Here is a 13,386-nt window from a genome sequence, read left to right as displayed (position 1 = left end):
CTTTCATTTCATTAATGTGCTCATTCATTCATTCATTCATTCATTCATTCATTCATTCATTCATTCATTCATTCATTCATTCATTCATGTCATGCACCACATAATCAGGTGCAAAGTCTCAGAAACCTTAAGGTCTGCTAACTCATTCCAGTTTAAAAAAAAAAAACTTTTCTGATTACTGCTGCATTCTAGTGTTGGCAGTCGAGGGTTGCCATTCAGGTATCCGGACTCCAAGTTGATGTCACATTGAATTGCATCTTGTGTTGCACAGTAATTTAAATGTATATTCTATTAACTTTTTAATAAAAAAATAAATATCCACCGACCCCAACCCTAAAGACTTTTAGAGCATGACTCTCTTTGTGTGTGTGTGTGTGTGTGTGTGTGTGTGTGTGTGTGTGTGTGTGTGTGTGTGTGTGTGTGTGTGTGTGTGTGTGTGCGTGCGTGCGTGCGGTGTGTGTGTGTGTGTGTGTGTGTGTGTGTGTGTGTGTGTGAGTGTGTGTGTGTGTGTGTGTGTGTGTGTGTGTGTGTGTGTGTGTGTGCGTGCGGTGTGTGTGTGTGTGTGTGTGTGTGTGTGTGCGTGCGTGCGTGCGTGCGGTGTGTGTGTGTGTGTGTGTTTCTACTCCCTCCTGTTCTCTTTGTCTTGTCATTATGTTTATTCTTGTCTCTTTCCTTTCTCTTTCTCCAAACTGCGACCCGAGCTGCAGTGTAATAACTGGATGGAGGCCGCACTACAAATCCAGAACCTATAGGAACCATTTGTATTCACATGTCCTTTAATGTGTTTCACTTTGATTTACCTTGTTATTGAAATGTTCTATACAAATAAGCTTGCCTTTGCCTTGCCTCTGATGTCTTCTTAAGAACGACGTCATCTTTTACCGTAAGAGCATAGACAATAATCCCATTAAACTCAAACTGGATCACGTGGCTTTACAAGTAATCTCTGTGTTGATCGTGTGTAAATCTACTATCACACATCAGACAAACAGGGCAGATGAGAGAGCCGCCTTCAGGCTTAACACAGACGTTAATAGAAACAGACAGGAAATACAGTATTTTTGACACAGATACCAAACGACTCGCCCCTTTACCAACTAGCCCCCGTGAAATATTTTCATGTAGTTAACAGTTAATTTAGTATTTCCCTCCCTCTCTGAAATCTGAAATTATCTTGTATACAGATTTATTTGATTGTATAGTAGTCGATCTCTATACTCTGTAAAACTAAGACAGAATAACATGACACAGAGACTGCTTAATTAAGTCAATTTAGGACCTTCTAGCAGTTAATTTTGTTTTATCAAACAGATTTCTTCCATGTAGCCCATGCTTTGTAATGGCATCATCATGCTATTAGCCTGTGGATATACAGAGTGAACTTAACAATGATAAATGAATATGATAATACTTTTTATATAATCACCAACATGAATTATGTTTGTTTTTTACAGCTAGGTAGAGTAGTGGGGCGAGATGGAAAAGGTACCTGTTACCTTTGACACCATGTGGTGATATTAAGGGGATGGCAGGCACAGTCACAGAATCATTGTATTATGATTGTATTATGCAGTAATCCTGTACCTTGTAATCACTTCGTTTTTGTTGTTATAATGTCCCACATGACCTCTTTTTTGTCTTGTTCTTTTCACTTTCTGTGTCTTGTGTTTGTTATTTGCCTTGTAAAATTTGGAAATAATTCAAAATAAACTGATTGTATATTGTGTATGCCAGGGATACTCAAATAGATTTACCTGTGGGCCACATTACAAAAATGGCAAGGGGCCAGGGGCCAGTAGATAAAATTACGACATTAATGATACTTGATAACTTCTCTCTTTCAATTGCTTTATTTTCGCAAAATGTATCAAAGTACAATGTGCATGCACACAATATGTAAATAAATAAATGTGTTACATTTTCTTGCATAAACACAAAGAGCTGTTTCCATAACTGCACAAATTATTGCACATAACATGAGTAGCTGTTATAATAACATAATAACATAACATGAGTAGCTCTTGCCTGCCTGCCTGCCTGCCTGTCTGTCTGTCTGTCCATGAGTAGTTATTTGTCTGTCTGTCAATGAGTAGCTGTCTTACTGTCTGCCTGTCTATGAGTAGCTGTCTGCCTGCCTGTCTATGAGTAGCTGTCTGTCTGCCTGCCTGCCTGTCCAATTGTCCATGAGTAGCTGTCTGTCTGCCTGTCTGAGTAGCTGTCTGCCTGCCTGCCTAATTGTCCATGAGTAGCTGTCTGTCTGCCTGTCTATGAGTAGCTGTCTGCCTGCCTGCCTAATTGTCCATGAGTAGCTGTCTGTCTGCCTGTCTATGAGTAGCTGTCTGCCTTCCTGCCTGTCCAATTGTCCATGGGTAGCTGTCTGTCTGTCTATGAGTAGCTGTCTGCCTTCCTGCCCAATTGTCTATGAGTAGCTGTCTGTCTGTCTATGAGTAGCTGTCTGCCTTCCTGCCTGTCCAATTGTCCATGAGTAGCTGTCTGTCTGTCTATGAGTAGCTGGCTGCCTTCCTGCCTGTCCAATTGTCCATGAGTAGCTGTCTGCCTGCCTGTCCAATTCTCCATGAGTAGCTGTCTGTCTGCCTGTCTATGAGTAGCTGTCTGACTGCCTGCCTGTCCAATTCTCCATGAGTAGCTGTCTGTCTGTCTGCCTGTCTATGAGTAGCTGTCTGCCTGCCTGCCAGCCAGCAAGTTGGTTAACAGAAAATAAATTGTTATGGCTGAGTAAAATAAAATACAATAAACACAATTTGCCTGAAAATAGATTACCCAGCTATGACCTTTTTCATGAAAAAAAATGAGTAGTGATATGGCTGACTGAGTAAAATAAAACAATCTACCTGAAAATAGATAGCTATAAGTGAAGAGCAATTTCCGCAATTTCCATTTCCACCATTTCCGCAATTTCCGCAATTTCCGCAATTTCCATTTCCGCAATTTCCATTTCCACCATTTCCATTTCCCCCCCCAAGCTTTTATTTTCGTTCGAGTAATAGTACAACTCTAATAGTATTACTTATAATAATGTAATTAAAGATAACTTCATTCAGATTTATTTATTTTTATTTCATTTTCCAGATTTTTTTTTCTTCTGGACTTATACTAGTGTATTTGTATTTCTGCATTTCAGTATTGATACTTTTATTTAAGTAAAAAATGCGAGTACCTTTACCATCTCTTGCTATCTTAAACATTCCATGAGTAGAAATCTATAAAATCATAACATGGCCATACAATTCTTCCAGTATTCATTTATTAAAGGAAAACCATCACAATAAATCACATTTGCGCTTTACTACTTACAGAATCACATTCTGCAGGATTACGCTGCAGGCTACATCTGGCAAGTAAAACAGAGCACTTTGCCCTATAACAAGGATAATAGCTAACCAGTGTTTGAACCACTTAAACCCTATATACTTCATTGACTGGAGTCCCCCAGGGCTCTATACAAGGCCCTGTCCATTTAATTTTACCTCTACAACAGAATATCTTTGTCGAAAGTAGACGAAATACAAGATCACATTGCAAGCTCGTAGATCAGCCATTTTCGCCGAATGTTCGCCCCCCAGGTAGAGGGCTGCTATGGTTCCAGTGCTTAATGTTGCATGTACATTTTGACAGACATCTCCCCCCCCACGAGCTTTAATGAGACACAGAGGTCTGTGTCAACAAGAGTTGAGTAGCGTGGCCTCTAGGGGCTACGAATGCCAATTCAGAGTCCAGTTTTCAGTGAAGAGGTGACCACCAAAACGGGTGGTTAGTAAAAACAAAGAGATGTCTTGTGTGAGCGGTGACCACCGCGGGCGGCGTGACGTCATATTGTAGTTTTAGTAACAAACAGAGAGATGTGTTGTGTGAGTGTGAGCGGTGACCACCGCGGGCGGCGTGACGTCATGTTGTAGTTTTAGTAAAAACAGAGAGATGTGTTGTGTGAGCGGTGAGCACCGCAGGCGGCGTGACGTCATGTTTCCGGTGGTCACCTCTTCACCGGAAACTGGACTATGAATGAATGAGGCTTTTAAACTCTTCTTTAATACTCTTCCATCTCATCCTGACTGTCGTCACTCAGAGGGAAAGCTCTGTGTTCTTTCTGAGGGAAGACTCTGTGTGTGTCGTAACTCCTCATGCCACACTCCTGGTCCAGGATAGCCTACAAGACAAGACACACGCAGACATTTAGACTCTGACCAGAAATACAGGAACGCAAGGAAACAATAATCAGAGAGTAAATTAGGCTATTACTATTGGTATTTTCGGACAGACAAACGTACATGTACTGTACACTACACACACACACACACACACACACACACACACACACACACACACACACACACACACACACACACACACACACACACACACACACACACACACACACAGACAGGTTCCAACATACTTCAGAGAAGAGTTAGAGGAAGCTATCTCTCTTCTTTTCTCTCTCTCTCTGATGTCCGTCCAAACCTGTTATCCAAGTGAAGACTCCAGTCTCTGTGGCACTGTCAGTTTGATGTGTGCACATGTGTGTGTGTGTGTGTGTGTGTGTGTGTGTGTGTGTGTGTGTGTGACTGTGTGTGTGTGTGTGTGTGTGTGTGTGTGTGTGTGTGTGTGTGTGTGTGTTTGTGTGTGTGTGTGTGCGTGTGCGTGCACGCATGAGCGCGTGCATGTGCGTGTGTGTATGTGTGTGTGCATCCACGCGCGAGTGTGCGTGTATGTGGGGGGTCATTACTAGAACCATTAAGATGATTACAGGCCACAGAACGCCCGCCTTCAAAGTTAAAAGAGGAAATCATCACATATAATAGAGAGTCAATTACACTCCACAAAAACGGCTAAAGAAACACTTGCTGCAGTGTGCATGCATACAGTATGTTCCCGTGCATGGATGTCTGTCTGTGTGCGTGTATGTGTTTGTATGTACCGTAGCCTTGTGCTTTCCCACACATTTCACACATACACAAGGGAGTGTTTATTTTTTACTTTTAGAGTAGTCAATCCCCCCCCCCCCCCCCCCCCCTCAGCATGATGGCCTCAAAAGTCTAATATCTCCCCAGAGTCATAGGGATATCCCTTTGGATCAGTGAAGATCTTGGCTTTCCACACAGGGGATCCCGGGTTCGATTCCCGGGTGTTGCAATGGTCCCGGGTGTTGCAATGGTACCGTGACCCGGATCGGGTTTCCCGGGCCCAGTGGAAGAGGAGGTCAAAAGGGCGTGAGTGTAGCAGAGTGGCTCACAGCCTCAGCCTGTCTAAGTCTAATATCTCCCCTGAGTTGTAAGGATAACCCTTTGGCTTAGTCACTGTGGTTAAGATGTTGACTTTCCACGCGGGAGACCCGGGTTCGATTCCTGCTGTTACACTGGCCACTCCAACGTCTGGCAGCCAAGTCTATGGATTTTAAGCAGTGACTTATAACTCAAAGGGTGTACATTTGTGCGTGTGACCTATTTACAGACCTAGACCTGCTGGAACCCCCTCAAGGACTCACGGGGGTCCCTGGATCCCCGCTTTGAGAACAATAACTGATGAAGACCGAATCAGTAAACCTTTTAAAGCCGATTTGGTTCAAAATATACAGCTGTTATACAAGAAGATCGACTTATTACATCATGCATTTTAAAACGTGCTTGCACGCCTCACCATCTTCTCCTCTCTGACCGCAGGATTCCGCAGGAAGTAGCAGAGCGGAGCGTACAGGATGTTGATGACACCAATCGCAACCATCAGGTAGGGAAAACCAATGGACTGCACAACAGCTCCCCCCGTGGATGGACCTGGTAGTATAACATCATCTTTTAATATACTGTATATGAACCTTTATTGAGAAAAGGATATCCCCTTGAGATGTATCATCTCGTTTTCGAGGGGGTCGAGCAAATTACAGAAGAATACAACAAATACATTCATGCATACATAAACAAGGACAAAACAAACAAAGCTCTCCTAAAACTAGCCGATCCCACCCCACCTAATCACCCGCAAGTTCCGCATCATAGTATCGATAAATCAATAAATAATGAATAAATAATAAATAATGGAAGTTTGTATCTGTGTTTGCATGCAATGACAATGTGTTCACTCTTGGTGCACCACGCGTGTGCGTGCATGTGTGCATGCATGTACGTGCGTGTCTGCGTGCGACTTACCGACAGCAAAGCCCAGGCACAGTGCTACATCAGCAATAGCATACACACTTCCGTACACAGACGCATGGCGGATGTCCACAAGATAACCCATGATGGCCATCATGGAAGAATCTACCATACCTAATACACACAAAAACAAAAGAGGAGGGTTCATTAAAGTTGTCCTTTAAGTAAAATTTTAAGCCAATTCTTTTGTACTTTTACTTAAGTAAATGTTGAATTATTTTACTTGTAACAGAGTATTTCTATATTGCAGTATTGATACTTTAACTTGAGTAAAAACTTTGAGTACTTGTTTGCGGATGATACCACAGTGATCGGACTAATAACCGACGGTGGCGAGGGCCTATAGGAGGGAGATAGAAGATCTAACTCTATGGTGCGATAACAACAAACTCTCACTTAACACCAATAAGACCAAATAAATCATTGTAGACTTTAGGAAGTCCAAAGGTATCCACACCCCCATTTCCATCAAAGGGTCATCTGTCGACATAGTTGATAACTTTAAATTCCTGGGCATACACATTACAGACACATTTACATGGTCACTCAACAACGAGTACATCCTCAAGAAGGCGCAGCAGCGACTGTACTTTCTGAGGCGCCTTACATTTTTTTACTTAAGTACAAAAGGACTAGTGAAAAAGTTCACTGTATCGCTGTATAATTGAAAGTGTCTTAACTGGCTGTATCACAGTGTGGTACGGTAACACGACCGCTCAGGACTGCAACAGGTTGCAGAGGACCGTTAAAACAGCAGCTAAAATCATCGGCAGCACAGAATTACCCAGTCTCCATAGCATCTACACCACTCGTTGTATGAAAAAAGCCCACAACATCATGGAAGACACCAGCCACCCCGCAAATACCCTGTTCAAACTACTCCCTTCCAAAAAACGCTACCAGAGCATCAAATCTCGTACCACCCGTCTCAGTAACAGTTTCTACCCTCAGGCAGTCAGGCTGCTGAACAGCTGACCTTGAACTGTATTGCACTGTTTTGTCACTTCACTTGCACTTTCTTTTCTGTTTTTTTGTCTTTTTCTTGCACTATAGATGTTTGTTTATGTCCTGTGTATGTAAGACTGAGAGTGGTCTGAGCAAAATAAATTTAATTGTATTTATACTCTGTATGTATATGTACATACACTCTGTATATGACAAATAAACCTGAACCTGAACCTGAACCACTGATGGATTCAGTGAGAGAGGACATGCAGGTGGCTGGAATCAGATGGTCCGCTGTGGCGACCCCGATGGGAAATAGCCAAAAGAAGAACATGCAGTAAACAAATATTCTTACCGATGGCAAAGCCCAGGCCTGCATTCGGTGCAATCAATCCGTAAATACTTGAGGCCAGTGGAACCTGCGCACGCACGCATGCACACACACACACACACACACACACACACACACACACACACACACACACACACACACACACACACACACACACACACACACACACACACACACACACACACACGCACACGATTTATTTGAATCCGCAATTAATTTTACAGGGAAACAAATAGAACGTTGTTGACACAGGATACAGGATGTGTACTAAGGATACAGCATGGCACCTTCTCCTCCACACAAACAGAGCAGTATTTGGCAAGTTGTTTATTGCTTTGTTCAGCTGTACCCAAATATGGAGTCCATGACGTCAGACCAGCAGCAGTGGTAACCATAACAACAAGGCCAAACATATTGAGTAAGTAAGCTTGAGTAAGTAAACTTAAAGCATGAAAGCAGCTTTTCCCATCATCAGCGTGAGAGACCATGATGTCATCACGGATGATGACGTGCTCTGACATGATATCACAAGCTCCGATATGCCCATATGGGCATGCCAATATTATGGAGGATACAGAGATCTCCAAATTCTCCATATATGGGCATAAAGGACACACAGGTAGACAGATAGAGAGATCTCCAAATGATCCATGCATGGGCATAAAGGACAGAGGTAGACAGACAGACACAGAGATCTCCATACTGTATATGGGCATAAAGGAGGACATAGGTAGACAGATACAGAGATCTCCATATATGGCAATAAAAGGGACACAGGTAGACAGATATACTGTAAATGTATCACCATATATGGGCAACCTCGATGTGAGGGTAGCCCCTTTTGGGACCCTTGGTTACCTTTTCTGTATTTGGGACGTCGAGGGTCCCTTGAATGTCCATTCACTGGTAGGCGCCCATATTGTCTGGTCACGGACAAATATAACCTTTCTACCTCTTTAAACTCTCCTCCAAGATGCCTACCAAGAAGACCAAGACCAGGAAACTCAGAGGGCACGTCAGCCATGGACATGGTCGCGTTGGCAAGCACCGAAAGCATCCTGGAGGTCGTGGTAATGCTGGTGGCATGCATCACCACAGGATCAACTTCGATAAATACCATCCTGGGTACTTTGGTAAGGTGGGTATGAGACACTACCACTTGAAGAAGAACACAAAGCATTGCCCCACCATCAACCTGGACAAGTTGTGGACTCTGGTGAGCGAGCAGACTAGGCTCAACTCCGCCGCCAAGCCGGAAGGCGCTGCGCCCATCATCGATGCAGTGCGTGCCGGTTACTACAAAGTCCTGGGGAAAGGTAAGCTGCCCAAGCAGCCAGTGATCGTCAAGGCCAAGTTCTTCAGCAGAAAGGCAGAGGAGAAGATCAAGGCAGTCGGAGGAGCATGTGTTCTGATGGCATAGTGTTCCAGAATAAAGTTGTTTGTGTCTGACACACCGTCATGGGTATTTGTGGGTCATTTGTATTTCTCCTGGAATGTGGAATTTATAAGCTTATATTCTGCAAGATGGTTGCATCATAAATTGAGCAAAAACTAATTGTTGTACAAAATAAAATGTAAAAGCTTAGTTGGGGGACTAGCTAAAAAAAGAAGATTAGATTTTAAAAAAATGCATAAAGGGCCTTTCAAACGGGAAGCGAGGAACGCACGCGTTGTTGCCTGGATCAACACCAGGTCTCCTCCAGGTCTGCTCAAGAGGGGCGCGACAACGCAAGCGTAAAAAGAAAAGCGAAACAGAATCCAGGCCTGGTGAGTCGCTGGCGTGTGCACGAAACGAGCATGCGCGCAACAAATTCACGGGACTGCATGCGCTCACTTAAATAAGCTTGTCGCACCACAACTTCTCCGCGCAAAAACTCGGGTCTCATTGAAAATGAACGATAGGCACATTATATCGCTTTACGTTTGAAAGGCCCTTAAGGTGGTTGCACGCTATTTTCGGGAAACTGACGGAGAAACGCCGCAAAAAATCCGAAAAACGCGCTCTGTGTGCAGGGACCTTAAAAGCTTGGAAACTTGTGTGAATCTGAGCTAATCGGTGTTGCCGTTAAGTATTTTTAATCTATTTATACACAGGATTAATGTTTGTGTTTAGTTCAATGTTTGTTTTAAAAACATCTTGTCCCTAAACACAAACATGAAATTCTGTTAACAAAAAAGAGAATTTAATGTTTGTTTTGACACCGTTTGTTTTACATCACCATTACATCACCTAATCAACATGATGAGTTAGACTTTAATATACCAGTAAGACGCGCAAACGCGGGAAGCGAACGCAGCTCGTACATATTTAAGTTGTCACCATGACTCAGCCATAACCATATAAGGAGTCCCCAAAGCAGCTCCATATATGGGCACAAAAGCGTGACACACGGACACACAGACAGACAGACAGACATGATGCAACACACTCCATATTTGGACGTAGCTCCATATATGGGCACAAAGGGGGGACACACGCACAGACATGATCTGCTAGGTCTCATAGTAAGTGCTCACTGCATTCGCAATGAGTGCCCCTCACTTCACACGGGTGTGATTTTTTAAATTTAGCTTCTCAAATTCTCTCTTCCTTGGATATTATGTATCCCTGTATCTGTCAGTCAGTCCTTGTCCCTTTTATTCCCATATATGTAGATCTCTGTATCTGTCTACCTGTGTCTTTTATGCCCATATATGGAGATCTCTGTATCTGTCAGTCTGTGTCCCTTTTTAAGGCCATAATATGGGCATATGGGAGCTTGTGATGTCACAGAGTGATGTCAGAGCATGGTCTCTCACCCTGATGATGGGAAAAGCTGCTTTCATGCTTTACAGTGGGCCGTCGTCATAGTTACTCAATATGTTTTTTTTCTTTTTTTTTTTTTCTTTTTTTTTTTTTAAGTTTGCTTTTTATTGACTGGAACACAGCTGCATTGTCAATAGAATTACAGCTTGGGAAGCTTTCAAAAAGGCAAAAGATTTGGAACAAAGCCTATCATCATCCCCAAAAACAGTAGTGTAATTATTTCAAATGGACACACTTTCCTTTTTTAAACATGCTTCTAGATTGCAGCTTCCATCTTGGCAGCACAGGTTCTCATGTTGTGCTGACAGTTCTCCTTTATTCTTTAAAAAAAGGGGTAAAGCACCAAATCACCCCTCTCCTTCGCACAGACAAGCGTGCTTTCCGCAGTTTCAACTTCAAGGTTGATGCGTTGCCACAATGCATGTCTGGATGCCAGTTCATTTCGGCTGATTGCGTTCGGCATTGCTCCCATGGCAGAGTTGAGTGCGGTCGTCGCATTCTTCAAGAGGACCAATACTTCCTGTTTCATCAAGTATATATTGTGAGGTTCAGCAAACCAGATGATCCCCTTTGCAGAATTGATCTGGTCTTCAACACGCTGCATGTCTACCAATTGGGTCATGTCTCCTTCTGCGAAAAATTCTGCGACCTCGTTGACTTCAAGACAAGATTAAAGAAAGCGGAAACGCATCTCTTACTCAATATGTTTGAGTGAGTCCTGGTCGTTATGGTTACCACATGCTGATGGCCTGACATCATGGACTGATTGGACTCTATACCACCATATATGGGCATAGAGATGACAGAGCGTGACATCATCAGGGACTATATATGCTTTAACCAACCGCTCACGAGCATTCACTATCGGAGCTGCAAAAGCGGCTTTGGGCTACTTCCACCCAGCATCGTTGACAGCGTATTTTCCTTAATTTTTTCCGTTTTGTTCTATAGCTTCTCAGAAATGTCTTTGATCACTAAGTTGTTTGGCCGAGGAGGACTACGAGGAAACGGAGGGGAAAGGGGACCTAGTCCTAGTCCACAAGAGGCGCTCCAGAAACTCTGGGAGACAGAGGGGATGCTAACCAGGAAACAAGAATTTCTAGAGAGCAAGATTTCCCATGAACTCCTCACCGCAAAGAAGTATGGCAGAAAAAACAGAAAGGAGGCTCTGCTGGCCTTGAAAAGAAAGAAGCGGTATGAGAATCAGCTGAGCCAGATCGATGGAACACTGTCCACCGTCGAGTTCCAGAGAGAGGCACTGCAGAATGCCTACACCAACACTGAAGTTCTCAAGAACATGGCCTTTGCTGCCAAGGCCATGAAATCTTGTCACGAAAACGTGGGCATCGACAAGGCCGATGAGCTCCTACAGGACATAACAGAGCAACAGGAACTGGCTCAGGAAATCTCTGATGCCATCGGGAAATTCAAGGACTTAGGAGAGGAATTCGACGAGGATGAGCTGCTGGCCGAGTTGGAGGAGATGCAACGGGAAGAGCTCGACAAGGACCTGCTAGAGTCGCTTCCCAACATGCCTTCAACATCCTTACCCGCCAGACCTGCCACTAAAGAGAAGCTCTCTCCTCTTTCTTGAGAGGACGACGTGGAAGACCTACTGTGTAGAGCTGGATTAGACGTATACACATATTATTTCTGCTTCGATGCCCCTATTTCATGGAACACTCAACAAGCTCGAAAAGAGTAATACTCCAATATCCTATGGACAATTTAATAACCTGCTCTTAAGGCTAAACCACACCAAAGGCTCGGGTCGGGTCAAAACAGTTTTTAAGGTCAACCACACCAATGCAACTCCTTGCAACTCGCGTGTGGTTTACCATAAAAAGCGTTTTGTCGCGACCCAACCCTTTGGTGTGGTTTGGGCTTTAAACCTCCCTATACCTCACAGTGTAATTGTTTTTAACTTATTGTTTTATTTCATTGTTTCTGTGTTGTATAAATATGCCTTAATTGTAGATTTGTTTTAGTGTTTTATTATATATCTGTCTATGTCTTAATTGTTACTTGCGCAAGCAGAACGCATCCAAAGGCGTCCTGTGGCACTGAGTGAGGCGGTAGCTCAAATCTCTATTGCTGATTACTTAGGTTAGAACTCGCTGCATTGATGTCCAATTAGAGCTTAAGCTTCGACTTCTGCCACGAACTAAGCCAGTCAGATCTATCCATAATTCGATATATATGAATTAGAGTTTCGGCCAGGGTGATATTCGATGCGTATGCACCGTCCCAGCATATTTGATGCGTATGCACCGTCCCAGCATATGACGTCAGGGTATAACTGGTATAACTAGCTCTCAATGATGATGTAATAAAGATGTGGATTAAAGAACCCAATGCCAGAGTGTAATTGGTTTTCGATGGTGACGTAATGACGATATGTTTTAGTGTCGGGAGGATTAAAGGTAATGCTCCTATGTATACATGTATGTAATCTGGCACCACTGCCATATCAGGCACAAGTAGTCATTGCGTCATTTGCTGGGACGGTGCATACGCATCGAATATGCTGGGACGGTGCATACGCATCAAAAGTGGTGCAAAGTAACCACAGTATAACGCTAATCAACTTACAAATTACATATACATATACACAGAGGCATTTAGTATTAATACCAGTAAAACGCGGGAAGCGAACGCAGCTCGTACATATTTGGGTTTTGGACGTATAGCTGCTTTGGGGACTCCTTATATGGTTATGGCTGAGTCATGGTGACGTAATCACTCAGCTCCATATATGGGCACAAAAGCGGGACAGACAGACAGACAGACAGACAGACAGACACACACACAGACAGACAGACATGATCTGCTAGGTCTCATAGTAAGTGCTCACTGCGTTCGCAACACAGAAATCATATCTTATTATATTATAATAATTGACTTAAGGGAGGACCGTAAACAAATCAGTCAGCTCCACATATGGGCACAACAGGGGGCATGGCCATGCATCAGTGATCTCCATGTGCGTAAAAGAGACAATGGCCCGGTTTCTCAAAGGAGAAAGCTGCCCCAAGACCAATTACAACCTACGACCTGACCTTGGGCATGTAGCCTATACCAGGCCTGAGGCCTACCATTGCGTGGCACATCTATGC

General features: G+C 43.5%; 3 protein-coding genes across 4 annotated transcripts in view; 2 read left to right on the top strand and 1 right to left on the bottom strand.

Moving 5' to 3' along the window:
* Positions 1 to 3,958: 3,958 nt before the first annotated feature.
* Positions 3,959 to 13,386, bottom strand: part of slc18a1 (solute carrier family 18 member A1) — a 23,310-nt gene continuing 13,882 nt past the window's right edge. For both annotated transcript variants that reach the window (XM_080766887.1, XM_080766888.1), the window contains 4 exons: positions 7,468 to 7,531; positions 6,162 to 6,281; positions 5,656 to 5,789; positions 3,959 to 4,165 (listed from right to left, as the gene is read on the bottom strand). In XM_080766887.1, the coding sequence (XP_080623013.1) occupies positions 4,046 to 4,165; positions 5,656 to 5,789; positions 6,162 to 6,281; positions 7,468 to 7,531 (438 nt within the window). In that variant the 3' untranslated portion in view covers positions 3,959 to 4,045. The remainder of the gene's footprint in view (positions 4,166 to 5,655; positions 5,790 to 6,161; positions 6,282 to 7,467; positions 7,532 to 13,386) is intronic.
* Positions 8,423 to 8,884, top strand: LOC308317686 (large ribosomal subunit protein uL15; the record flags this gene model as incomplete). The annotated part of the gene is made up of 1 exon (XM_080766892.1): positions 8,423 to 8,884. The coding sequence occupies exon 1, from the start codon at positions 8,438 to 8,440 to the stop codon at positions 8,882 to 8,884; it is 447 nt and encodes a 148-aa protein (XP_080623018.1). The 5' UTR covers positions 8,423 to 8,437.
* On the top strand, positions 11,232 to 11,864 carry chmp4bb (charged multivesicular body protein 4Bb; the record flags this gene model as incomplete). Its single annotated transcript, XM_080767054.1, has 1 exon — positions 11,232 to 11,864. One exon carries the CDS (start codon positions 11,232 to 11,234, stop codon positions 11,862 to 11,864), a length of 633 nt encoding a protein of 210 aa, XP_080623180.1.

This window comes from Protomyctophum bolini, assembly GCF_963924005.1.
Source record: "Protomyctophum bolini genome assembly, chromosome: 6".
In the NCBI taxonomy this organism is placed as follows: domain Eukaryota; kingdom Metazoa; phylum Chordata; class Actinopteri; order Myctophiformes; family Myctophidae; genus Protomyctophum; species Protomyctophum bolini.
The sequence above is the reverse complement of the archived record's forward strand: the minus strand, read 5'-3'. Positions and strand labels throughout refer to the sequence as shown.